Source organism: Phyllobates terribilis, unplaced genomic scaffold, assembly GCF_046119375.1.
Source record: "Phyllobates terribilis strain yellow unplaced genomic scaffold, ASM4611937v1 Scaffold_1__5_contigs__length_1240528914, whole genome shotgun sequence".
In the NCBI taxonomy this organism is placed as follows: Eukaryota; Metazoa; Chordata; class Amphibia; order Anura; family Dendrobatidae; genus Phyllobates; species Phyllobates terribilis.
Genome location: NW_027362761.1, coordinates 356,414,006 through 356,440,868, shown reverse-complemented (window position 1 = coordinate 356,440,868; position 26,863 = coordinate 356,414,006). Strand labels below are relative to the sequence as shown.

Below are 26,863 nucleotides of genomic sequence, written 5' to 3'. Positions count from 1 at the left end.
TCAGATATTTTTCTAAATAAACGCAAAAAAATATCGACCTAAATTTACCGTTATTATAAAATATAATGTGTCATGAAAAAACAATATCAAACTCACTGGGATATGTTGAAACCTTCTATAATTATCGTCACATTAAGCGACACATGTCAGATTTGAAAAATTTGGCCTGGTCACTAAAGGGTTAAAACAGACTCAGTTGCTATTTATTTTATGTTTCGGACTCAAAAGTTGTACAGATTATATTTTTTGATCCAGTAAAAAAAAAAAAGGTTGCAGTAAAACAGGAGACATTCTAGTACGTTTCTGTCACCAATCAAATGAATGAATCCTGTGTTGCATGATATTATCTTTTGTCATGCCAAAAGAGATACAGAAATTAAAAGAATTACTGGATATGTCAACATGTCTATACCGAGTCATCCATATGTCAGTTTAACTTTGGTGTCAAACAGGTTTTCTTTGGAGCTAGCATTAATCAATGCTTTGTTTTATGGTGTTTAAGATGACCTCAGCCAAAAGACTGTAGAAAACAATGAGCAGAGGGAAGAGATCATTCGTCTCAAGCAGGAAAGTGCATACTTGCAGGCTGAGCTGGTCTTTGCAGGTGAGTAACATTGAATTACTTTGCTAGTTCTTGTTCAGTGTGTACGCCGGCAATCACCTCCATGACGTGAATGGTGTTTACATCCTGTAAATTCTTTGTTACAGCTGAAAGAGAGAAACGTAAAGATCAACTCCTTCAGCTAGCAAAATCCAAGCAAGAAAGAACAAACGGAGAACTGCAGAACTTACGACAGGTAAAGATTGATTGTAATGCTCTGTAAATGTTTATTTTTTTTTTCTTTTTATTGCAACTACTTAAATTGCCAAGTGCTGGACTAATAAAGTTGAAACATACTGGAAGACAAGAAAAAAAATATTTACACCCCCTGGTATTATGGTTATGCAGGGGATGTGCATATGGTGATACAAAAATACAACATGGAATATCTTGATATTGAGAGATGCCCAATTCCCCATCTACAGCTTTCCAGCCTAGTGCAATAATAATAATTCTATCTATCAATAATATATTAGATGGAAGACCTGATGTATTGAGCCAGGGGCCCCATATGTTTTCATATTTATGCAAATCTTTCCTTTTTGTATATATTCCTTTTTCCAAGCATAGAACTCCATTTATTTTGTTGTTAGATTTTCCTATTGTTGGAGGAGTTGATTGAATCCATCAGGATGCTATGGCTTTCCTAGTCTGACTATATACCTTTTTAGGCCACGTTCACACTATCAGTATTTGGTCAGTATTTTACATCAGCATTTGTAAGCCAAAACCAGTAGTGGGTGATAAATACAGAAGTGGTGATGTGTTTCTATTCTACTTTTCCTCTGAATGTTCTTCACCTTGTTTTGGCTTACAAATATTGACTAAATGCTGATAGTGACAAATGGTGATAGTGATTTCGATCGCAACATTTAGGGGGCTAGGAGAGGGGGCCTTCCACTCCCGTCCGATCGTCATCGCGAGGGCCAGATCATTGTCATGATGACCTCCAGGTCTGCCAGCTACTGGAGCTTGTTTAGACCATGTGAGGAGCATGGTCTAAGAGGCTTCTGTCAGTGCAGCACTGACAGTTATAATACATTACAATGTATTATACCAGCGATCACACTAATAATAGTTAAAGTCCCATAGTGGGACAAAGAAAAAAATTTTTTGCAAATATTTAAAAAAAAATAAATATCACAATCAATATAAAAAATGAAAAAAAAATATCAATAGGTATATTTATGTAAAAACAAAAAAAAAGTACACATTTGGTATCGCCACGGCGGTGTCCGTCTTTTTAAGCATGCATAAAAGCACAGACGGCCATCGTTTTGTTCATCTCTAAAAAGGGCACAGCTGAACAGAGGCCAGACTGAGTTCAGAGTCATTTGCTGTCTCATTATAGTGAATGGATTCCTCTGGGGTTTCATCTGAATCACATCACTCAGAGATTTAGATGGAAACCCTGATGTAAGTGCAGAGCACAGGATAAATGAGATGTAAAAGCTTCAACTCATCCACAAAAAAAGGCAAGTCCCTACTCACGTCCGTCATGTCAATGGAAATATAGGGGGCTTCCATGTTACTGGAAAGGCTCTGGAAATAAAGCTATGGCTCCCCTATCCCCCCCCCCCCCCCCAAAAAAAAAATCCAGCAAATTCTGTGCACCCGAATCTCACTGCTCCATCCCTTCTGAGCCCCACAGAATGTCCACATGTTTGGCATTTCTATAGCGATGAAAGCCCGCTTAATTTACGGGGTCCATGTCTCCAAAATGTAGGGGCACTACAATGGGAGAGTTGCAATTTTCACTCAGCAACATCCACTGCTGCTTGTTTCTGGAAAACACCCATGGATTCAAAATAGTCACTACCCCTGTAGATAAATTCCCAGAGAGTTGAAATTTCCAAAATGGGGTCACTTGAGGGGGGATTCAGCTTTTCTGGCACTTAGGGCCACTGTATGTGGAGTCTGTAAACTATTGTATGATAATTAGCACTCCTTCCCTCTCCGTGTGGATAACCAGTACTGTACAGTCACATATGGGGTATTACCACATTCAGCAGAAAATGTGTGTCAAATTTTGGTGCCATTTTTTCCTTGTGTGAAAATGGAAAAATTTGGGGCTAAAACAATTTTTTTGTGGTAAAAATGTAATGATTTTTTCCTCACTGCCCAATGGTATAAACTTCTGTGAGTCGCCCATGGTGTCAATATGATCACTGCACCCTTAGATTAATTCAATGGGCAGCATGGTGGCTCAGTGGTTAGCACTGCAGCCTTGCAGCGAGGGGGCCTGGGTTCAAATCCCACCAAGGACAACATCTGCAAGGAGTTTGTTCTCCCCGTGTTTGCGTGGGTTTCCTCCCACACTCCAAAGACATACTGATAGGGAATCTAGATTGTGAGTCCCATTGGGGACAGTGCCTATAATGTCTGTAAATTGTCTGAATTGTAAAGCTTAGTATGTTGGCGCTATATAAATAAGATTATTATTATTCATTGAGAGGTGTAGGTTGTAAAATGTCATCACTTATGGGGGCGTTCTGCTGTTCTGGCACCTCGGGGCTCTTCCAGTGGGTCATGGCACCCGCAAGCCATAACAGCAAAATCTGCACTATAATATGGCACTCCTTCCCTTCTGAACTTTCCACTGTGCCTGAAAAGTAGTTCCTAAATACATGTAGGGTATTGGCACACTGAGGAGAAAGTGAACAACAAACTGTGACGTCCATTTTTCCATATTAGCCCTTATAAAAATTAAACATTTTGGGCTAAAACAACATTTTCGTGGTAAAAATGTAATTATTCTTTCTTCACTGCCCACTGGTATAAAATTCTGTGAGGCACATGTAGTGTCAACATGCTCACTGCACCCCTAGATCATACATGGCAAAATCTGGCCTGCAGGGTGGTTCTATTGGCCCTCTACACCAGAACCGCCACCCCTATATGGGACCATTATTCTGTATGGAGGACTATGTGAGACCTATTATTCTGTATGGAGGACTATGGGGGGCCCATTATCCTCTTTACTGGTTGGACCGCAATTTTGTCCAAGTTTTTCATTTTGGCCCTCTGTGTGATTAAGTTTAACATCCCTGCCCTAGATGAATTAATTGGGGGTGTAGTTTGTAAAATGAGGTCACTTATGGGGGGAGTTCTGCTGTTCTGGCACCTCAGGGACTCTGCAATGTGACATGGCACCCTCAAACAATTCCTTCCCTTCTGAGCTTTGCACTGTGCCTCAAAAGTAGGTTTTGACCACTAATGGGGTATTGGCTTAACAATTTGTATGGTCCATTTTCTCCTATTATCCCTTTTGAAAATTGAAAACTTGGGGCCAAAGCAACATTTTAGTGGAAAAAGTAGTAATTTTCCATTGACTCAACCCAATGATATACAATTTTGTGAATCACCTGAGGGTTAAAAATGCTCAATACACCCCTAGATGGATTCCTCAAGAAGTGTAGTTTCCAAAATGAGGTGGGGGTTTCTGCTGTTTTGGCATGTCGGAGGCTCTTCAAATGTGACATGGCGTACGCAATCAATTCCAGCCAAAATTGCGCTCCAGAATTCAATTGGCGCTCCTTCCCTTCCAAACCGTGCCGTGTGCCCATATAGTAATTTTCCATCACGTATGGGGTGTCGGCGTACTCAGGAGAAATTACACTATGTTTTGTAGATCGTTTTCTCCTGTTACCCTTGTGAAAAGGAAAAATTTGGGGCTAAAAATAACATTTTTGCGGGAATGTATTTTTTCATTGCTCAATGTTTTAAAATTCTGTGGGTTCGAGGTGCTCACCACACCTCTAGATACGTTCATTGAGGGGGGTAGTTTCCTAAATGGGGTCACTTGTGGGGGCTTTCCACTGTTTAGGCACATCAAGGACTCTGCAAATGTGACACGGCATCCGCTACCTATTCCAGACAATTTTGTGCTCCAAAAGTCAAATGGTGCTCCTTCCCTTCTGAGCCCTGCTGTGCTCCCAAACAGTAGTTTTATACCACATATGGGATATCAATGTACTCAGGAGAAATTGCACAACAAACTGTATGGTCCAGTTTCTCCTGTTACTCTTATGAAAATGAAAAATGTGGGGCTGAAGCAACACTTTTGTGAAAAAAAAAAAAGTAGCATTTTAATTTTTTCCTTCCACATTGCTTTAATTCCGGTAAAACCCCTAAAGGGTTAATAAACTTCTTGAATGTGGCTAAGAGCAGTTTGAGGAATGGAATTTTTAGAATGGTATTTTCTGTCACACATGCCACCTAAAGTCGCTTCAAACATGATGTAGTCCCTAAAAAGAAAATGGTTTTGTAAATTTTGTTGGAAAAATGAGAAATTGTTGATAAACGTTTAAACCTGCTAACTTCCTAGCCAAAAAAAAAAATTGCCAAAAAGGATGCTCATGTAAAGTAGACATGTGGGAAGCGTTGTTTATTAACTGTGTTGTGTGATATAACTATCTAGTTTAAGGGTATAAAAATTCAAAGTTTGAAAATTGCAAAATATGTTACATTTTTTGATGCTTTCATAAATAAATAATAAATGCAAATCAGATCGACCAAAATTTACCACTAACAAGAAGTACAACATGTCACAAAAACATTCCGGGAATCACTGGGATATGTTGAAGCGTTCCAGAGTTATTACTACATAAAGTTACACTGGTCAGAATTGAAAAAACTGGCTTGGTAAGGAAGGTGATAATAGGCTGGGGATGAAGGGATTAAGTATTATGGCCAAAGGTTTTTATTATAAAGAAAATGTTTTGGTGTTTTTATAGTTTGTGATCATCTATATAAAAATGGTTATGTTTCTCATGCTTGCATGCAGCGGGATTCCACTAGGTCAACCTGTTAAAAGAACTGTTGCTTAAAATACGGGGCATGCTCTGTTATGGCCACATGCATTGGAGTTTAGGGGCCAATTGATAAATGGGCGGGATTTAAAGGGGTTGTCCGCCCTTGGAGTACAATATAATAATAATAATCTTTATTTTTTATATAGCGCTAACATATTCCGCAGCGCTTTACATACATTATCATCGCTGTCCCCATCGGGGCTCACAATCTAGATTCCCTATCAGTATGTCTTTGGAGTGTGGGGGGGAAACTGGAGAACCCGGAAGAAACCCACGCAAACACAGGGAGAACATACAAACTCCTTGCAGATGTTGTCCTTGGTGGGATTTGAACCCAGGACCCCAGTGCTGCAGTGCTAACCACTGCGCCACCGTGCCACCCAGTACAAGTCTGCATTCACTCTGTGACTGTAGACTTGTGAATCCTCAGTGTACAGTGAGGATTCTCCGGTGCCTGGAGTGGACGGTCATATGACCGCAAGTATGCAATTTGCATACTTCTGCCACATTCTGACTAGACTTGTCCAGCCTCACTCAATTCACTTGTATTGAGCAAGGCTGCGCATGTCTAGTTGGCATCTGAGCGCATGTATGCAAATCGCATTCTTGCGGTCATGCACCCACTTCTGGCCCATAGAGTACTCCAAGGCCGTACCATCACTTTAATTGCTACTGCAGAAAGTAGACCAGTTGGCGACAGAGCAGAAGCGGTGGGGAACCAGTATGATGAGTTGGGCCACGTTCACATGTTTAGTATTTTGTCAGTATTTTCCATAAGCATTTGTAAGTCAAAGCCAGGAAAATTGCTGATTTAGCTTACAAATACTGAGGTAAAAAACTCAAATACTGAACGTGGCCCATCACTCATTCTGGGCCTTTTAAAAAATATATATAAATAAATAAATAAAAAATTCACTCAACAGGCAGGCACTATAATGTCTTTGGGTGCTAGTGATGGCACTGTGGTTATCATATTAGAGAAATCATTCAAGCTAAAGTAAGTGTTGTGTGATACTAGGGTGTATAAGTTTATGCTAGATATCAGCAGTGTGGACAACAAAGCTGTACGGTCACCTGTTGGCTCCTCAACAGATATACATGAAGCAGCAGCTCGACCTGCAGTTTCTTCACCTAACATTGGAGAGTTCCTGTGATAAAACACATAACCAAGTGGATGTCAGGTAAATCCTTACACCCCGATGGGAGACGGAAGAATGTGTTGTTACATTTTACTAAATTTGAATATATTATTCTATTTTATAAATGAATTTGTCAGTAATCTCACTATGTTCTTTAAAGGGGTTGTTCAAGCATCGGTATTAATGACCTATCCACAGGATAGTTCATCAATAGCAGATCAGTGGGGGTCCTTGGCATCTGTTATTAGCTGCTACCTGGTCCACAGAGTGTAGACACATTGAACAGCACTCCAGAACACAGCTCTATTCAATGTGTAGCAGCTGTTTCTGGCTACTGCAGTATAAACTTTTAGTCAAAGAAATTGGACCTGTGCTAAAGTTGCTGGCAACAACTGGCAGCGGCTGCTACATTCAGTGACCCTGCGCTCCGCACCTCCGTTCAGTGTCTTTACTCCTGGCCACTGCCGGCCCAAATTACAATTCACCAGTGGGGGTGCTGGGAGTCTGGTCCCTACCGATATGCTATTTGTGACCTATTGTGTGGATAGGTAATTAATATCTAAGCTCGGACAACCCTTTTAAGTTTTATCAGTGTGTTTATTATGTTTTATGGTGCTGTCTTTAAAATGGTGATTTTTATTTATTTATTTTTTTTTTAAAGGGGTGGTCTGAAGGCAAAGCATTTTTCTCCTAATTCTCTATATATTTAGTCCTATAATTCTAAGCTATTTTCTAATATAAGAGGGTCAGTCAATAAGTAATGCCTCCTATTGTTTTTCTCCTTTTAATTGGCAAGAAATTCAAATGCAATTACATAGGTTGAAAATCACAACATTAACGATTAATTTGTCACTTTTCAATATAATCTCCATCCATTTCCACAGTCTTGGTCCACCGTTTAACAAGGGCATGTATTCCAGCATGGTAAAAAGCATTCTTGGGACCCACTGTGCATAAACTTTTCTGTATCCCACTTGTCCAATAATTTTCATCACACTGCCTTTACTGAGGCTTATAATGCCACACAATTCATCTGCAGTCACCCGGCGGTTACCACGAATGACGTCATCGACTCGCTGAATGTTGCTTGGAGTCACTGCGGTTACTGGCCTGCCACTCCGCATTTTGTCAGCCAACGGTGATGCCCTTCAGCTGTGTTACAGTGACGAACCCATCGTCTAACAGTACTGACATCCACTGTTGCATCACCGTACACATTTTTCAGTCTCTCATTAATTCGAATGGGCGTTTCACCTTCTGCAAGAATTCAATCACAGAACGTTGTCTAATACGAACATCGATGTCAGCCATTTTGCAAACGGATACAGTCCTGCCACCTGTTGGTGCAGGAAGTTGCAATTGCTGTGGATTGGAGAAGAAGGTTTGAGGAATTGTGCCAAATTCGAATATTTAACATAACTACCTTATTTAAGGAGAAAAAAAATAGGAGGCATTACTTATTGACTGACCCTCGTACTTGCTTTAAAAATTGCCTACCGTTCCATCACTACACTATCTAACTGCTTTTGTATTTTTTTTTCCTATTTTCTGTCTGATGACGATCTGTAAGGCTAAGTGCCCACGATGCAGAAATGCTGCATATTTTTTACGCTTCTCCCTGGCAGGAAAAACGCATGCGTTTTTTACATGCGTTTTTCCCGCCAGGTAGAAACGTTTGTGAAGCGTCTTTGCATGCATTTCTGCATGCGGGTTATCAAGCGCTTTTCCAAGCGATTTTAGCATCACTTGGAAAAGTGCTTGACAACTTGTTCACACTATATAAATCCATGCAACCGGCATGGATTTATAGTAGTGTGACCAAGTTAGTTAAAAAAAAAAAAGAATAAAATGGTAAAAAATAAAGTTTATACTCACCTTCCAGTGTCCTCCCGGTGTTCTCTCTGCCGCGTCCGATGTGTTGGGCGGCTCGCGGTGGTGTGAAGGACCTGCCGTGATGTGATTGAGCCATGTGATGGGTCACATGACTCAGTGACGTCATGGCAGGTCCTTCACAACAGCGGGAGCATTGCAATAGACCGGACGGAGCAGACAAAACACCGGGAGGACATCAGAAAGTGAGTATAAACTTTATTTTTTATTTTAAATTCTTTTTTTTACAGTCTCTATGGTACCCAGGTCTGGATGAGAGTCTCCTCTCCTCCAGACTTGGGTACCATCCGCACATAGAAACGCATAATATCCGTGTGTACAAATGTACTGACACGGATATTATGCGTTTCAATGCAAGTCAATGGCGGCGATTACGCTGCGTGTCCGCAAAATTAATGGACATGCTGCGGATTTTTGAGCGCAGCATAAACGCTGCGGAAAAATCCGCAGCATGGGCATTGACAGTGCGGCTTGTCATTGAGGACCATGGGGGGCGGATTACCAAGCGTTTCCCAAGCGTTTACGCTGCGGAAACTCCGCAGCATATACGCTTGTAAAACGCTACGTGGGCACATACCCTTAGGCTGTGTGCCCACGATGCTATTTTGGTGCGTATTTGCAGCGCGTAAACGCTCCAGAAACGCATTGCATACCTTATCCCATGACTTCCTATGACATTCTGCAAGTTCTGTGCACATGGTCCGTATTTTTTCTGTGCAAATTTTACTCGCAGAAAAAATACGGACATGACCAATTCTTGTGCATTTCTGCATGCATATTTGCCTATACAATGCATTGGAAACACGCATGGCAAAAACGCATCAAATACGCATGTAAAAACCGCATGCGTTTTTCTGCCAGAGAGATGCAGAAATGCTCAGGAAAATTTCTGCTTCATTTCTGCATCGTGGGCACTAAGCCTTAGAGTATCACCAGTGCATGATAGTCAAACAAAGCATCAACAGGGGGGGCAGAGTCTGTGGTCACTGTCACCGCCTCTGCCCCCTCCCTGAAACAAAGCGTCATCGGTGATGCTGGTTTCAGGGGCGGTGCTGTGTCTCCCCCCTGTGCAGTTAGCGCAGCGTCCAGTCTGTTGACTGTATAGATGAATAGTAATAAGCCGGCAGCAGAGCGGTGTCACTAAACCCCGCATGGACCTGTGACGTTATTAACAGGAGGTGGTACACATTCATACATCATCATTTATCTACTTTCTCCTAATAGCGGTGGTCAATCAGATTTCAATTTGGATTCTGCTGAAAATGATGTATTAATAGCAAACCACCGGAGTCCACCGTTATGCATGGAAAACCTGAATATGCCTTTAATGCAGTCATCCCTGAAAGACTCCGAACCTCTCAGACACCAGGTTAGTGCTTTCACGGTAAAATGTAACATGCCACATTTATAGTGTTATTCATTGCATTTTTATGTGTGAATCTTAGGTAAAAATATTGGGACCAGATTTTACTTTAAAATCTCTAGAAAATTATTAAATCAATATGTACAGTTTTGTATGTTCTGTTTTGGGTTATTAAATTGCAGATGTAACATAAAATTAATTAGGAAAATATTGAGAAAGGCACTATGAAAGTTTATGGTATTTTTATAATAATTTTTATTTAACGTATTTTTCGGACTATAAGACCATAAGACACACCCCAAATTTTGGGGTGGAAAATAGGAAAAAAAATTTTTTTTATAAGATGGGGTCCATCTTGTAGTCTGAATAGGTACGGTATCTTACCTGGGGGGCAGTGGAGCGAGGGTCACAGGAGGCAGGGTCCTTCAGGAAGTCGGTGCTCCAGCAGCGGAGAGTTGCGGTGGAGCAGGATCGCAGGTTCCCTCCCTCAGGAACCCGGCGGCTGCAGCAGAAGAGGTGAGATGCTGTGGGGCCTGTGCCTAGCTGGGGCACTTAGACTGGCTGGGGCCTGTGCCGGGCCCTTAGCCTGGCTGGTTCCTGTGCAGGGGCGTTGGGCGGTGATGCAGAGCTGGTGGCTGCAGCAGAAGAGGTGAGATGCTGTGGGGCCTGTGCCTAGCTGGGGCACTTAGACTGGCTGGAGCCTGTGCCGGGCCCTTAGCCTGGCTGGTTCCTGTGCAGGGGCGTTGGGCGGTGATGCAGAGCTGGTGGCTGCAGCAGAAGAGGTGAGATGCTGTGGGGCCTGTGCCGGGCCCTTAGCCTGGCTGGTTCCTGTGCAGGGGCGTTGGGCGGTGATGCAGAGCTGGTGGCTGCAGCAGAAGAGGTGAGATGATGTGGGGCCTGTGCCTAGCTGGGGCACTTAGCTTGGCTGGGGCCTGTGCCGGGGCCCTTAGCCTGGCTGGTTCCTGTGCAGGGGCCTGTGACACTGCACGCCATTAAAGAACAGTGATATTAACTCTTTTCCACGCACACAGTTACAGCGTGGAGAGGGGTGAATATCCCCGCAGCTCACCTTGGCGTCTGAGGGCACATGGCAGTGACGTCATGTGCTGCTCAGCTGCGGAGGTGAGCTGCTGCTGGCAGAACAGAGGCAGCGCTGGAGTAAAGGAAAGGAAGGGGAGTATGAGTGTTTATTTTTTTTAATGTGTGCAGTGATGGGGGGCCATGCAAACTAGGATAGGGGTGCCATGCATACCAGGATTGGGGGATGAGGGGTGCCATGCATACCAGGATTGGGGGATATTAAACTTCCCTCTCAAGTCCCGTACAGTGTGACATCACAACAACAGAAAAGTGCAAAGACCAAGGCAAGATCCTACACCTTACAGAAAATGTTTTCAGGGATCCTTGATGAAGGAGAAATGTATATCAAGAGCGCGCCTCCAGCCAAGACATGCTACGCTTCCTAACATCTATTTCACGCCAATTGGGAGTAATCTTCATCCACCCCTTGGATTGTGTTGAAATTGGTGACTAAATTAGGAGCACCTAGTGATTTTGCATAATTTATGTTTTAAATCTCTCTTATTCAGTCCACTAGACATCAGGGACCATCGGACAGTCATCATAAAAATATGAATGGTAATATTATGCATTTGGTTGTGATTTGGGGTTTTCAGGCTGTTAAATGATGTGAAATTTGTCAGCATTATACAAATTAATGGTATGCTTCCAAAAGAAATCTCTATTCTAGATCATCTCAAAGATCTAAAAAAAAAGCATCATTTTTAGCACTGCTACAAAGCATGCTTTGTATGGCATGCTTGGCGTATGTCAGAAATTGGAATAAGTCACACAGAGCTCTATGGGCCTAAAATTCTAGCATGACCTAGCAAGGAAAGGCACAAGTTGTGCGAACACCATAAATAATAAAAGGTAAAGAAGGTCTTGAGGGCACTATTAAATTGATATTTTTTTATTTAATTGTATTTTTTCTATTCATATAGCAGTTGTATTCCCCAACAACTAAGTTGCAAAACCTGTTGGCAAAGTCTCGTCAGATGGTTGCAGATCTTGAACTTGGCTTATTACTCACTGACCCACATGGCAGCTCTAGCGAAATGGTATGTAACCATGGACTGTAAAATTACACCTTAAAATGACAGATAAGTTGCTACAACGCATACTAGTGTCAATGTGCTGTATGTTTAAAAAGTTTTTTATTGCAACTCTGCTCTGTTTCTGCCAAATATCCAGTTTGTAAAGTCTTAATGGGTGGACAATATTACAGGGGACTCCCAGTCTAAGAAGAAAAGTTTGCAGTCACTTTGTGACTGCGGACTGCCGAATTGTGACACTGTGCAATGTGCACACTGTCATGAATCCCCTGTTTTCCCCATGCAAGGGGAAAAGACCACATACATGTGATTTGCATACTTGTGGTTATCATTCAACTTTCTCATCTGACTTCTTCCAATCAAAGTAAATTGAGAGAAGCCAAATGAGACTAGTAGGCACATGACCGCAAGTAACCAAATCGCATACACGTGGTCACAAGACCGCATACTACCACAGTGAATACAATGGAATTGTGACAGTGTGCATATTGCACACTGTCACAGTTCATTTTGATTTCAGACTGGAAATTCATTTTAACCATTAGGGCATTAAGATTTGATGTATTTCTAGTTATTTGTTTAAAAAATGGTAATCTGACAAAGTTACAATACGATGGTTATCATTCATAATCTCTTTACAGCAAACAAGAGAAAACCCCTTATACTGTATTCCTTCAGAAACTGAGAGCACAGAAGACAAACTGGAGACTTTGGACAATTGATGGTAGCCTTATAAATGATGGCATACTTATTGCAGATGATGGCAAATGCCATGGCAGAGTACTGACTAAGTAACGCCATTGAGGGCAGCAATACTTTTTATCCCTTCAGATTGTGTTCTGCTTAAAGGGAACCTGCCATGTAAAATAACATTATTAACCTGCAGATATGGGGTTAATCTGTAGGTTAATGGCATTTTGACACTATGCAGCACCCGCACTGAGAGCCCCGCTGCCAGGAGGAAATTAACTTTATTCCTCCCGGCAGGCTTTCAGTCACAGGAGTGGCGCCGGCACGACTTCAGTCACCACTAAGTGTATAGAGAGCAGTCTCTGTAACCACTCCCCAGCACTGATTGACAGCAGGCTCATCCCCCTATATGCAGTGTGAGCCCCCATATAGCCTCTCTATATGCAGTGTGGGCCCCACATAACCTCCTAAATACAGTATGAGCTCTCACATAGCCTCTATATACAATCACACATCCCATACACATATGAAAAAAAAAAAAAAACAACACATGCTCACCGTGGGCCACTGTTTCAGCCCTTTGGCTCTCTCGGTCCGCAGGCCACAGTTTGCCCAGCTCTGCTCTATACGGTTCCAGAGAAATGGGACGTTATTTAGTGCTATTTTTTATGGATCACAGGATTTTCTGGGAGCGTCTGTCTAGGTTGTTCTGCATTATTACCTTTAGAGCAACGTCTCCTTGGTAAATACCAAATATTATGTGGAAAGGCCCATATCTCTGGAACCAAGTGGTGGATTTTAAAAAATACTAAAAAATTACTCAGATGAGAAGCAAGAATAAAATAAAAGCAAAAACTAGCAACTTTTGACCTGGTAACAGGTCCACTATCTTCAATGTGGCAGTAGAATACCATTGAGCCCTTTTTATAATATGTAGCAGAAGAAAAAAACTATTTTTATTTACTGTATATTTCCTTTTTTCTCTAGATCTCTTCAGAGTGTTATCTGAATATATTACCTCAGGGAGTTGAAGAATTATGATACTTGGCACAGTATTACAAAGTTGCGGACATTTGTCAAGGGTTCTAGGCCTCTTTATGACATAAATAAGTAGCCCATTTTGACATATGATATCCTTTTAAAGAAGTCCTGTCACTTGCTTCAAAAATTGAGTTAAAGAATTTTTAAACTTGCTGAACTCCTCTGATTCTGCCGCTCTTTTCCATTTTGTGCTGCATGAATATCTCTAATGAGGTGACATTTGTTGCTTTTGGAGCGCAGTATGTGAAATCTCCGCTTGCAGTCTAAACGGGCATTTCTCTAGAGTCTTCTCTGGGGGTGTGCTTTTACCCCTCCCACACATTGCCAGTTACAGCTCGGGAGCAGATCTATCAGTCTCAGACACTGCTGAGCTGTGATTGGCAGCATCTGGGAGGGAGGGGTGGAAGCGCATGCCCCCAAAGAAGACTGGAGTACAGCATGCAAAATCATTGCTTGTAGTTTAACCGGGTGTTTCTTCAAAGGCAACAAATGTGAATATCTCTGCAATGGAGTGCCGATTTGCAAAACAGAAAAAATTGTCAGAATAAAGGCGAGCTCGGGGATTTTTCACTCAAATCTTTTTTGGGACAAGTGACAGATCCTTTAAGTTAAACCAAAAATTGTTATAACTTATGGTGCAAGTCTATGCCTGCTCTGTAAGATGTTTTGTTTTTTTGTGCCACTTACAAAAGGGAGCTGGGCCTCTCAAAAACCTGTCCAAATTCATCATGGCTTACACCAGAAGTTGGCATAAATTATAGCATGATTCTATGCCTGCTAATATTTGCTTTTTTTTTTTTTTTTTAGTGCAGAGAGCCAAACAAGTGACTTTTGTTTAATTAATTTATTTTTTTAATGCATGCATTGTTCTTGACTGCCTTTTAGGTCAAGAATGGCATATAAAAAGTCGGCCTTAGTAAAATCCCTCCAGTATTTTTAACAGGAAGAACATTCTTTGGGCATTTAATAAAGTTTCTTCGTCAGATACCAGTATTTCTTCAAACACCAAATGTAAGGATCAATTGGAAGATACTGTATATAGATCATGCATAAAAATAAGTTCTGTATAGGTATGGTTTCTTTGTATTATTTTTACTATAACGGCATTCCATGCTAGAAATTATATGGAATAAATGTTTGTCTGGACACAGAATTAAACAATTGGACTAAAACATAAATAAATAAACTTCATTGTTTTAAGATTTTTGCTGTTGTGTGCTCTGGTAATTCCTCTGGGTAGAGGCATTCATTTATTTTACAGTTAAATAGTATCAGTGAAAAAAAAGATGTTATGCGTGAGAGGATGTGGATTAAAAGAAAGAGGACTCTCATTTCCACTGTTAATCCAGAGGAAAGCAATAGATCCCCATAAGGCAGGGGTGGACAATTCATTTTCCAGAGGGGCCATATAAGCGCGTGACTTGTGAGGCGCCGAACCAATAGGCTGAAATTAATTCTGCTCAATATTAATATTTACTTATATAACTTGTATCACTTAATATTGAACAGAAGTAAGTATGCGGTCACCCCCCTATATACCGTTTGAGCCCGCACACAGACCCTTCTATATATCGTATGAGCACACACACAGCCCCATATATACGGTAAGAGCCCCCTATATACAGCATAAGACCCATAAAGCCTCCCCATGATCAGTATGAGACCCACATAGCCTCCCCATGTCCAGCCAAACATTCCATACACATGAAAAAAAACACACTACATACTCGCCTCGCTCCCGTTGCCCTGGCGCTCTGCCTCTGCTCCGGTCTCCAGTGCACAGCTAACGTGATGAAATGACGTCATCGCGTGGAAGAAAGGGCCGGCAGCACCATCTTTCACCAATGCATTCACTGTGGTCTGCATCCTGAGGATGCACATAGCAGTGACAGTGGGCGACGGCTGCGAACAGGCGTGGTAGGTCACTGTGCGGCCCGTGGGCCACTGTTTTCAGCCCGTGGCTATCTCGGGCCGGACGGGAACAGCCAGAGGGACTGATGTGGCCCGCAGGCTGCACTTTACCCATGTCTGCCATAGGCATGACCCAATCTGCCTTAAAGGAAACCTGTGGTGTTACAGAGCAGGAGGAGCTGTGTGAAAAGTTTCAGTAAAACTTGCATGTGAAATCCCTAGTGTTTGTAGACAATACGAGTCCTGTGTTCAGTCCTATGCAGAGATGAACAGTCTTCCCTGTATAACTTTGTATGCAGAGAAAGGTGTCAATCACTGAGTAGGACCGCCCATGGGACTCCTATGCCCACAAACACTAAGGATTTCAAAGACTAGAATACAGGTTATACTGAATCTTTTCTAACATTTATCATTCTACTCAGCTTCTCCATACCATACTGTCCACAGATCAGACTGCATGTACAACTTGACAGGTTCCCTTTAAAGGGCTTATCCACACTTGAAAATATAGGGGAAAAAAATGCAGAATTCTTTTAAATAATAAAGTTTAACATTTTTTGTCCCCCTCCCACCCCGATCCCCCGCAATTAAATTTCAGGCAACAAATTGGGCACAGAGGATAGGTTTCAGTTTATTGGGACAGGCAAGTATGGAGGTGTGTTAGTACCACACAGTCTTGGGGTATGTGCACACATCTTTTTCAGGCCGATTCTCCCTGCAACCAGCCTGAAATAGGCCTCTAAACAGCTGCGAAAAAATGAATATAAGGCCTCTTTTAAACATACAAGAGAAAACAGTACCGGTGTCATCAGTATGTCCTCCGTGTGTCCGTCTTTACAAGCAGTATTTGGTCTGTGTGTCCGTTTTTACCATCAGTGGTTTTCCTGTATGGATAAAGAAAGAAATTACAAAGATTGTCCTATACTTTTCAATGTTAAACAATGACAGCTCATGGATGCCATACGTGTTTTGCACAAACACATGATCCGCGTAAAAACACGGACATGTGCATAGCACCATAAGTTATAATGGGTACGGGTGGTATCCAAGAAAAAATGTATACCACACATACTGGGAACACGTACATGTGAAGGAGGTATGTTCAATTATTTTGTTACTTCTTTTAACCCCTTTCCGACATGTGCCGTACTATTACCACACATGTTGAGTCTCCGGTGATGAGGCCGCACCTTTCCGGGCACATGACAGCTGATCTGTACAGCTGACATGCGCCCCTAACAGCCGCGGGTGGAATCGTGATCCACCCACGGTTGTTAACTAGTTAAATGCCACAGTCAGTCACTCTCACAGTGGCATTTAACTCGTGCTTACAGGAAGCACGTCACTGGCTCTGCCCATAGGCGCCCGTGTCGCATGACTGCGGGTCGCCGATGGGTTGGCATGACAACCCAGGGTCTGCAGGAGACCCCTGCGGTTGTCATTGCTATGAGCGCTGCCCAGTGGTTGGCGCTCATAGCAAGTGAGCATTCTGTTACACACAGGCGAGCTGATAATTGCAGCTTCTAGTCTCCCATGAAGACTATTGAAGCATGCAAAGAATATAAAAAAATTTAAAAATATAAAAAAAAGTTTCTATTGCTCCATTCAAAATACTAATAAAAAAAATCAAATGTACACATATTTGGTATCGCCGCATTCAGAATCGCCCAATCTATCAATATATAAAAAGTATTAATCCGATCGGTAAACGACGTAACGAGAAAAAAATTTAAAACACCAGAATTACTTTTTTTTGGTTGCCACTACACTGCAATAAAATGCAATAACAGGCGATCAAAACATCCTATCTTCCCAAAAAAGGTCAGCTCATTGCGCAAAAAATAAGCCCTCACCCGGCCCCAGATCCCAAAAAATGGAAACGCTACAGATCTTGGAAAATGGCGCCATTTTTTTTTTTTTAACAAACTTTGAATTTTTTTTCATCGCTTAAATAAAAAGAACCTATATATGTTTGGTATCTACAAACTCGTAATGACCTGGAGAATAATAATGGCAGGTAAGTTTTAACATTTAGTGAACATGGTAAAAAAAAAAAACAACAAAAAAACAGTGGAATTGCACTTTTTTTTTTTTTGCAATTTCACTTGGAATTTTTTTTCCCGTTTTCCAGAACATGATATGGTAAAACCAATAGTGTCGTTCAAAAGTACAACTCGTCCCGCAAATAATAAGCCCTCATATGGCCATATTGACCGAAAAATAAAAAAGTTATGCCTGTGGGAAGAAGAGCAAAAAACGAAAACTGAATGGGCCCAGGCATGAAAGGGTTAACTGATTCAGGATTTTGAAACATTGAAGCAGTTAAAAGAAGTAACTTGTTCATTCTTGGTTTGAAAGCTGCTGGCATTTTATATTTAAAGGGGTTATCCAGGGCTATAATTTTAACTACAGGCCTAAGAACTGACAAGCAGATAGTTACTACCCATCTGTTGTGTCCATATCCGATCTTTGCCAGCACAGAGCGGTCACAGACCACTCCTGCTGGCGATTCTGTGGCTTTCGCTGATGTCACATTAACAGAGCAGCAGCGACTTTGGAGGACCTACAGGTGCATCTCACAAAATTAGAATATCATCAAAAAGATAATTTATTTCAGTTCTTCAATACAAAAAGTGAAACTCATATTATACAGTCATTACAAACAGAGTGATCTATTTCAAGTGTTTATTTCTGTTAATGTTGATGATTATGGCTTACAGCCAATGAAAACACAATAGTCATTATAGCAGTAGATTAGAATACTTTATAACAGCTTGAAAAATGATTTTAAAATCTGAAATGTTGGCCTACTGAAATGTATGTTCAGTAAATGCCCTCAATACTTGGTCAGGGCTCCTTTTGCATCAATTACTGCATCAATGCGGCATGGAGGCGATCAGCCTATGGCACTGCTGAGGTGAAGCCCAGGTTGCTTTGATAGCAGCCTTCAGCTCGTCTGCATTGTTGAGTCTGGTGTCTCATCTTCCTCTTGACAATACCCCATAGATTCTCTCAAGCACAGTGATACTGTTGTTTGTAAACCAGGTATTGGTACTTTTGGCAGTGTGGACAGGTGCCAAGTTCTGCTGGAGAATGAAATTTCCATCTCCAAAAAGCTTGTCGGCAGAGGGAAGCATGAAGTACTCTAACATTTCCTGATAGACGGCTGCACTGACTTTGGTCTTGATAAAACACAGTGGACCTACACCAGCAGATGACATTACTCCCCAAACCATCACTGATTGTGGAAACTTCACACTAGACCTCAAGCAGCTTGGCTTGTGGCCGCTCCACTCTTCCTCCAGACTCTGGGACCTTGATTTCCAAATGAAATTCTAAATTTGCTTTCATCTGAAAACAACACCTTGGAACACTGAGCAACAGTCCAGGTCTTTTTCTCCTTGGCCCAGGTAAAACGCTTCTGGTCTTGTACATTGGTCATGAGTGGCTTGACACAAGGAATACGACACTTGTAGCCCATGTCCTGTATACGTCTGTGTGTGGTGGCTCTTGAAGCAATGACTCCAGCATCAGTCCGCTTCTTGTAAATCTCCCCCAAATGTTTGAATGGCCTTTTCTTAAGAATCCTTTCAAGACTGCGGTTATCCCGGTTGCTTGTGCACCTTTTTCTACCACACTTTTTCCTTCCACTTTTTCCTTCCATTTTTTCCTTCCATTAATATGCTTGGATACAGCACTCTGTGAACAGACAGCTTCTTTAGCAATAACCTTTTGTGGCTTACCCTCTCCCCATTGCACCCAAGCACATGAGATTTGCACACTTAGTCACGTGCCGACGAGCCATGGGCGTACCCACAGTGGGGCAGGGGGGAGGGGGGGGCAGCTGCCCCCCCCTAGAAGCAGGCACGCAAGCCGCACACCAGGGCCAGCGTCAGCACCCGGGCAAATGCCGGGGCTCTGAGCAGGCGGGGGGCCCTGACCGTCAGCGCCCGCTCCCCCCGGCTTGCTCAGGGCCCCGGCACAATACTTACCTCTCCCCGTGCCTCCGCAGCAGCTCCTGCATCCTCCGCGGCTGCTGCACTGTGACGTCTCAGGCCAGAGGGCGCGGTGATGTCTTTACACCGCGCTCTCTCCTGAGCAGTCACAGCGCAGAGTGGGATGAGGCCGGCCGGTGTCATCCTGCATGGGGCATTATATGGGGAGGAACAGCCTGCATGGGGCATTATATGGGGAGGAACAGCCTGCATGGGGCATTATGTGGGGGGGGGGAACAGCCTGCGTGGGGCATTATGTGGGGAGGGAACAGCCTGCATGAGGCATTATGTGTGGGGAACAGCCTGCATGGAGAATTATATGGGGGCCAGTATTCTGTATGAAGCGTTATATGGGGGCCAGTATCCTGCATGGAGCGTTATATGGGGGCCAGTATCCTGCGTGGAGCGTTATATGGGGGCCAGTATCCTGCGTGGAGCGTTATATGGGGGCCAGTATTCTGCGTGGAGCGTTATATGGGGGCCAGTATCCTGCGTGGAGCGTTATATGGGGGCCAGTATCCTGCGTGGAGCGTTATATGGGGGCCAGTATCCTGTATGGAGCGTTATATGGGGACCAGTATCCTGCATGGGGCATTTTATGGCGGCCAGTATACTGTGTGGAGCGATTCGCCGGTTTCTGAGCTATTGTGGAATTTACAATAGATATCACTCATGTAATGTAAGAAGTGAAATCTTTGCATTGTACTAATATATAATTTCTCTTCGGTATCTGTGACCATGGCTTGCCCCCCCCCTAGTTTTGATCCTGGGTACGCCCATGCGACGAGCTGCTCTGCCTAATTCTCTCAATGATCAGTGAAAAACACAAGCAGAAAGAGAAGCTCATTCTCATCTGACTGTAAGTATTAAAATCGCATATGCGTGAGGTATCCATGTAATGACTGCTAAAACCAGCAAGCAGAGCTGAATCCTGACAGCGACTGTATTACACACTGTTAGGATTGGCTACACGGCTTCATTTTATAATTAAAGGGCTTGTCCAGGTTTGAGGTTAAAGTCTGCAGTCACTCTATGTGACTGCAGGCTTCTGAATTCTCACTGTGCATGCACTGCACACTTTTAGGATTCGGCTTTGCACAAGTATGCTATTTGTATACTTCTGGCCACATTCTGACTAGATGTGTCCGGCCTCGCTCAATTCATTGACATTGAGTGACGCATGTCTAGTCAGCATGTGACCGCAAGTATACAAATCGCCAGTACCAGAGAATCCGGACAACTTGCAGTGCGCACTGTGAGAAGTCAGAAGTCTGCAGTCACATAGAATAACTGCAGACTCATCACAGACTTAAACAACCCCTTTAACGCTCCTAACATAAATAAAAATATGAGAATTAGTCAGTATCACAAATAACATTTACATCCAGGTACCTGATGGATGACGCTGTCTCTGCAGTTGTTCTTTTTTTTTCCTCTTGCCCAGACGCCATGATGACTTTTCTCATCCACAGCCATCTCTGCAGACTTCCGTCTTCTCTGGTCTTCCTAAGCACATCCCCACAGGATGCCCTGAAAGATAGCAGAGTCATTATAATGCTCCTGAATAAAAATATCTGCCCTACGCTGAGCCTCTGAATAAATAATTGGCTCTCACTGTATTCCCTGCACAAAATATGCCCTCCACACTTCCCCCTCCTTGGCTTACTGTCCCTTCCTGGCTGTGCCCTTACACTGTCCCCCCATACTACACCGCCAATACTACTCAGTCTCTATTCTGTGCCCACTCACGCTTTTCACCCCCCCATTATTTCCCCCTCCTCCGCATACTGTCTTCCCTCACATTCCCCTAACCATACTGTCTCCCTCATATATTTACCCTCCTACATCCCCCCCAATTCTCCATACTGTGTCTGCACACATCACATCCGCTCCCCATACTGTGTCCGTATACATTCCCCTCCTTTGCTCCCCATATTGCGTACGCACCCATCCTCCCCATTCTGTGTCTGCACCAATCCTCCACACACAAAATCTCCCCCACCACTCCCCCCACACTAAATCTTACCCTAGCCATACAATAAATCTCCCCCCACAGTAAATTTTCCCCAGCCATACAATAAATCTCTACCCAGGAATATAATAAATCTTCCCCAGCCATACAATAAATCTCTACCCAGGAATATAATAAATCTTCCCCAGCCATACAATAAATCTCCCCCCCCCCCCCCCCCCCCCCGGCCATACAATAAATCCACCCTCCCCTCCCCCAGCCATACCATAAATCACCCCCCACAATGAATCTTCACCTCCATTCCATCTTCGGTGTCTTCAGCTCTGAAGCACAGAGCGCTTTCCACCAATGTTGGCACGCTGCAGCAGAACGCAGCCGCCGGGGGGGACGCATAGACCACTCTGTTTGTAATGACTGTATATAATATATGAGTTTCACTTTTTATATTGAAGAACTAAAATAAATTTACTTTTTGATGATATTCTAAGTGTGTGAGAAGCACTTGTATACATTGGAAAACCTCCCAAAAAGATACAATTTTAAAAACTGCACCCTTTAACATATTCGGAACTGCTGTTAGGTAGTTTATTAACCCTTCAGGTGCCTTTCAGGAATTAATGCAAAATGACATGACAGGAAAGAAAAATGTTATTTTTACCACCTAAATGTTGCTAACTTCTGAACAGGCCACTATAGCCAGCAGACTCTGGTATTTGGCTGTGAATTTCCATGGCAAACATCAGGACCATACAATCATGATCTCAGGGTACCGATGGGGGTAAAGCGGGAGCCCCCACACTGTTAACCAGCTAGATGCTATAGTCCATATTGGCAGCAGCATCTAAGGGGTTAAAGAGCCATGTTCGGTGCCAACACCGATTGTGAGTGATGCAGCAAATTGTCAGCTATAGTGTACAGCTCACAGCTGCCGCAGTTTCACCTGTCGGGGGGTGCTATTCACTTATATCTCTCGTCAGGTTTAAACCGTATTGGTGATCACTAAGGGCTGAAATAAAACAATCTTTGCTGCCCATGCCATAAAATAACAAAAAGGTACCTACGCCCTGTTGATACTAATGCTAGATGGTGCGAGTGCAATGTTTTGTTTTTATGCTGTTTTTTGCAAAAACCTACTTGCATTTTTTCGGAGTATGTTGTGTCATTACTGCTGTGTGGTTCCACAGTGCTTGAAATGACCTAATAAATTTGACAGGCAATCAAAAATCACTGTCAGTGTTTGTTTATGCAAAATACACATAAAGGTTTTGACTGCATCAGAACCTTGTTCTGGCCACTTAGCTTTGCCTTTCGCTTAAGGGGAATCTGTCACCAGGTTTTTACCACCTAATCTGTTAGCAGCATAATGTAGGAGCAAAGACGCTAATTCCACTGATGTCACTTACTGGGCTGCTTGCTTTGATAATCATCTGCTGATAAAATAGAGGACTAGTAAATCTTCTGCCATGTAGTACTCCATATTCATGAGCGAGCTCTGTATAACCCTGTCACCACTAGTGATTTTCAGATTTCTGCCTATGCACAGTGTACACAAAAAGAGTCACATTGCATTCCTCTATATCCACTGCATGTTGTACCATTGGATTCCTGCTCTGATAGGACAATAGTGATTTCTACTCTCTCTGGATCTTTAGGCAGACCAGTGATTCCATCCCTTCATATACTGGTACAAGTGGGCATTCTGCATTTTTTTTCATCCAAGAAAGACATTCCACACATATCCTATTCCTAGCCTGACGAAATGTTCCTATACGTCACTTTGCAGTGCAATAAATTGTTTTGAACACGAGGGCAGACAATTAAAAGCATTCAAAAACATTGGTGCCTCTTGGTGTGTTATTTCCTTACACAATATTATTTTTCTGCCGAATGAGGAGTAATGTGGCCTGCTCCATTGGCATAGGCACCCGGTTTTCTTTCTTGCAACATAAATTGGAGGTTGATCAACCCACCTTTTGTCTACACAAAAAGCTGTCAATCACTGGTTCAGGCGGGGTTATAGACAGCTCAGCATTCAGAGAACTGCTAGATCTGCAGCAGAGAAAACAGATTTTAATCAAAACTGCAGCAAGCAGCCCAGTCAGTGGTACATTGCTGGAATTAGGGTCTATGCCCCTACATCATGCTGCTCTCAGATGGTGTAGTAAAAAGTTAGTGAATGATTCTCTGGTTATTCCCATCATTAAAATGTATCATCTAGTCAAAGGGGCCTGACTCCTGGGACCACCACCGATCCTGAGAACATTGCTCTCAAATGTCAGAATGGAATAGTGACAGCCCATGTCTGCCACAGCTCCAATCATTCTCTAAGGGACTACCAGAAGAATACAAGTGCTGTGATTGGCTATGTCTGTCAGCTGCGTATACAATGAAGGAGCCACAGCTCTATTGTAATGGGGCAGTTCAGAGCCCCGTTCTTGGGATCGGTGGCAGTCACTTTGGAGAGGCGATACCTTTTATGGATGGGAATAACCCTTTAAATCTCAATCTGCTCCAGTGTGATGGTTCCCATTTGTCCCCCCACCCAGTTACATTACTGGCTGATACTGGCCACGACTTACCGGGGTAATGGCCATGGGATTTATGTGTCCTCGCTATCACAATCACGTGAAGCCAATTCCAGTTGATCATCATCCTGCTACTGAACCTCTTAGAGGGGCCGTAACTGAGCGCAGACCACCTATATACAAGTCATTAGTCACGTGTTTATTGGTCCATTCACACACGCCAATGGCAACAGGACGATCGTCACTCCTTACGGCATCCTGTTGTCGGCAGCTCATCCTGCTTACACCCAATGATGTGCTGCCGATAACGATAATTTTTATGCCGCCCATAAAATATCTGATCATGTGCTCATTGGTTGGGTACTCACCATGTTAAAAACGGCCAATATATCGTAACTACCATTGCAGCCACAAATAACATGGGATGGCACCATTATTTATTATGCATTGCTTATATAGTGTAAGTATGGAGTCATGGCCTTACAAGGTGAGTCCAGGCGCCTATCCCTGTGACATTGGGGATGTTTAGAAGACGCTGTGGACGCACAGGAGCGCGTTTACACTACGCCCGCGTCACTAAACCTCGCACATTCCACATGAGTCCGCAGTCGCCGGGGTCTCTGTAAATATTTGCCCAGGTGACAGCAGTCTACCTCCGCTGCGTCATGACGTCATGACACGTCTGGCTGGAGGTTCCATAGCTCCGCCCACTGCTGCTGTAGCGCTGAGAGATATTACCCAGCATTCCGCGGGGCAGCTGCTGGTCAGGTAGTAGTCGCTGTGGTGCGGGCATAGGTGAGCGGACACTGCTGCTCGCAGCCGCCGCGGAGACGACGAGTGTGGCAGCTTTCCGCCATGAACACCATTAAGAACGTGCCTGCCCGGGTGCTGAGCCGGCGCTCCGGACACGGCTTGGAGGCTGAGAGGGAGCAGTTTGACAAGAACCAGGTGAGGCTGTGTGACCCGGAGCAGTGCTGACAGATGGGTGTGTGACCGAGGACGGGGCGGCTCAGCCCGGGATGTGGTGTCCTCAGCCTGCCGGGAGCTGTGTAGACAGCAGTGCCGTATGGGGGACAGCAGCACCGATCGTCCTGTGGAGGGGCGCGATCGTGTCTGATAGTAATGTAGCTGAGCTGTGGAGTGCTGCATGGGGGTGTCACACTCCGCTCTGCTACATCACTTCATACTAGTGGAGCGAGCAGAGTCCGCAGCACCCGGAGGCTGCCAGGAGGGAGGCTGGATGGGACAGGACAGCAGGGTGCTGGGGCTACATCCATCATGTGCCGATGCGCCGCTTGCATTTGTCACCAGTTTCCCTCACATAAGTTATTGGTGTCAGGTGTAACCGTCCCCAGGCGCTAGATTGTCAGCTCCTCTGGGCAATAGGCTTATGTTTAGTGTTAGTCTGTACAGCGATGTGGTATCTGTTGGTGCTATATATTCAAACACCGTTTTCTGCTAAAAGTTCATGACAAAGTAATGTAGTGTTACATGGAAACTGTCCTCATCAGTGGCCGTCCATGTATTGTGTGGATGGCGGCATCAATGACATCAGTATGCCGTAATGGGGAGCGTCGGATAGAGCTACTTTACTGACAGTCAAGGAAACCTTCGTTTTCCAGTTCTTTAGGATCAGTCTTGGGGGTCCGATCAGACGGAGTCCAGTGATGATGCTGTATATGTTTATTACTATCATTAATGGCTGGCTTTAGTGGGGTTCTATAGGATTAACCTACTGATAACTTGGCCATCGGATGGGTCCTCAATACCAGATTAGGGGGTGTCTGACACCCAGAATTCCCACCGATGTAATTTTGATGACCAGGGTGGACATGCCATTGGTGCAGCCAGACGGGGATCCAAGAGGTAAGGGGGCCATCTCCACCTCCAAAATATGTGGAATTGTGCATTATGAGGAGCTATTGGACTGTAAAGTTCCCATATAATGTTCTTGCACAGGGCTCCCTCCTGTCTGTGTCCGTCAGATCTGGTGGCACGGTTATCAGTAGGTAAATCCTGGACATCCTCCAAACAAAGGTGCCAGCCATAGTTACGTAGCAGACAAGTCCCCCTTAAAGGGGATTTCCAGCGACATATATTTATGGCTTGTTAATTAAGACTTTTGCTTCAAAGTATCATTGTGACATCCCATCTAATGATCTTCAGTAGGGTTATAGGGTTACATCACAACCTGTGTAGTGTTTGCAAAATAAAACACGGCTGGTGGCTTTTTTGTTTTGTTACACGCTGCTTTAGTGTTCTGTTTAAAGCAACACAATTGTGATTTGTATGCTAAGACGTGATGCACACTGTGTACATCAGCTGTTTGCGGGTCTCGTGGCCGCCAGGATGCTGGGCATTCGACCCCCACCGATCTGATCCGAAGAATAGACTGTCACAGCTTTACGTTACCCCCAAGTAGTTGACCAAGTATTGCATGCTATTAATGAAGACTGATCTGTCATTTGCCAAAGATAGCTTATTTTTTTTAACACAAGTCATTGCATGTTTGTATATTAATATAGTTAATTGCATAACTATTTGTCATAGTTCTCGTCTGAATATGCGTTTCCCTGGAGCCTCGCGCTTGCTGACATTATAGGTCAGGACTGGAGGGCATGGTATTCCTGTCTGTATTGTGATTGCAATCTGCTATGTGCACAATATATTATGTGCAAAAATGCAGAAAAGCAGCTCATCTGAACAAAAGCCTGAGTCTCTTATGTGTTCATGTCTGTGGTCAGGTAACTCCCTTATAATTAATACTTATTGCGTGAACAGAGCTTTAAAGACCTGTCTCTTCTGTAC

General features: G+C 43.5%; 2 protein-coding genes and 1 long non-coding RNA gene across 6 annotated transcripts in view; 2 read left to right on the top strand and 1 right to left on the bottom strand.

Moving 5' to 3' along the window:
- CCDC62 (coiled-coil domain containing 62) overlaps positions 1 to 14,805 on the top strand; it is a 29,799-nt gene extending 14,994 nt beyond the window's left edge. Inside the window, exons 7-13 of one of the 3 annotated variants that reach the window (XM_073676223.1) lie at positions 503 to 604; positions 709 to 797; positions 6,508 to 6,596; positions 9,669 to 9,813; positions 11,811 to 11,927; positions 12,563 to 12,645; positions 13,599 to 14,805. In XM_073676223.1, coding sequence (XP_073532324.1) covers positions 503 to 604; positions 709 to 797; positions 6,508 to 6,596; positions 9,669 to 9,813; positions 11,811 to 11,927; positions 12,563 to 12,643 — 623 coding nt within the window. In that variant the 3' untranslated portion in view covers positions 12,644 to 12,645; positions 13,599 to 14,805. The remainder of the gene's footprint in view (positions 1 to 502; positions 605 to 708; positions 798 to 6,507; positions 6,597 to 9,668; positions 9,814 to 11,810; positions 11,928 to 12,562; positions 12,646 to 13,598) is intronic. The other 2 variants (XM_073676224.1, XM_073676225.1) reach the window with 2 other exon arrangements.
- On the bottom strand, positions 43 to 24,842 carry LOC141261561 (uncharacterized). Of its 2 annotated transcripts, XR_012319792.1 has the most exons (4): positions 21,826 to 21,944; positions 20,951 to 21,088; positions 16,364 to 16,447; positions 43 to 708 (listed from the first exon to the last, which is right to left on the bottom strand). It is a non-coding gene; the product is annotated as an uncharacterized lncRNA (long non-coding RNA). The 2 variants fall into 2 exon arrangements; XR_012319793.1 differs by lacking the exons at positions 20,951 to 21,088; positions 21,826 to 21,944 and adding an exon at positions 24,540 to 24,842.
- HIP1R (huntingtin interacting protein 1 related) overlaps positions 24,771 to 26,863 on the top strand; it is a 136,572-nt gene continuing 134,479 nt past the window's right edge. The window contains exon 1 of the mRNA XM_073676222.1: positions 24,771 to 25,003. Coding sequence (XP_073532323.1) covers positions 24,911 to 25,003 — 93 coding nt within the window. The 5' untranslated portion in view covers positions 24,771 to 24,910. The remainder of the gene's footprint in view (positions 25,004 to 26,863) is intronic.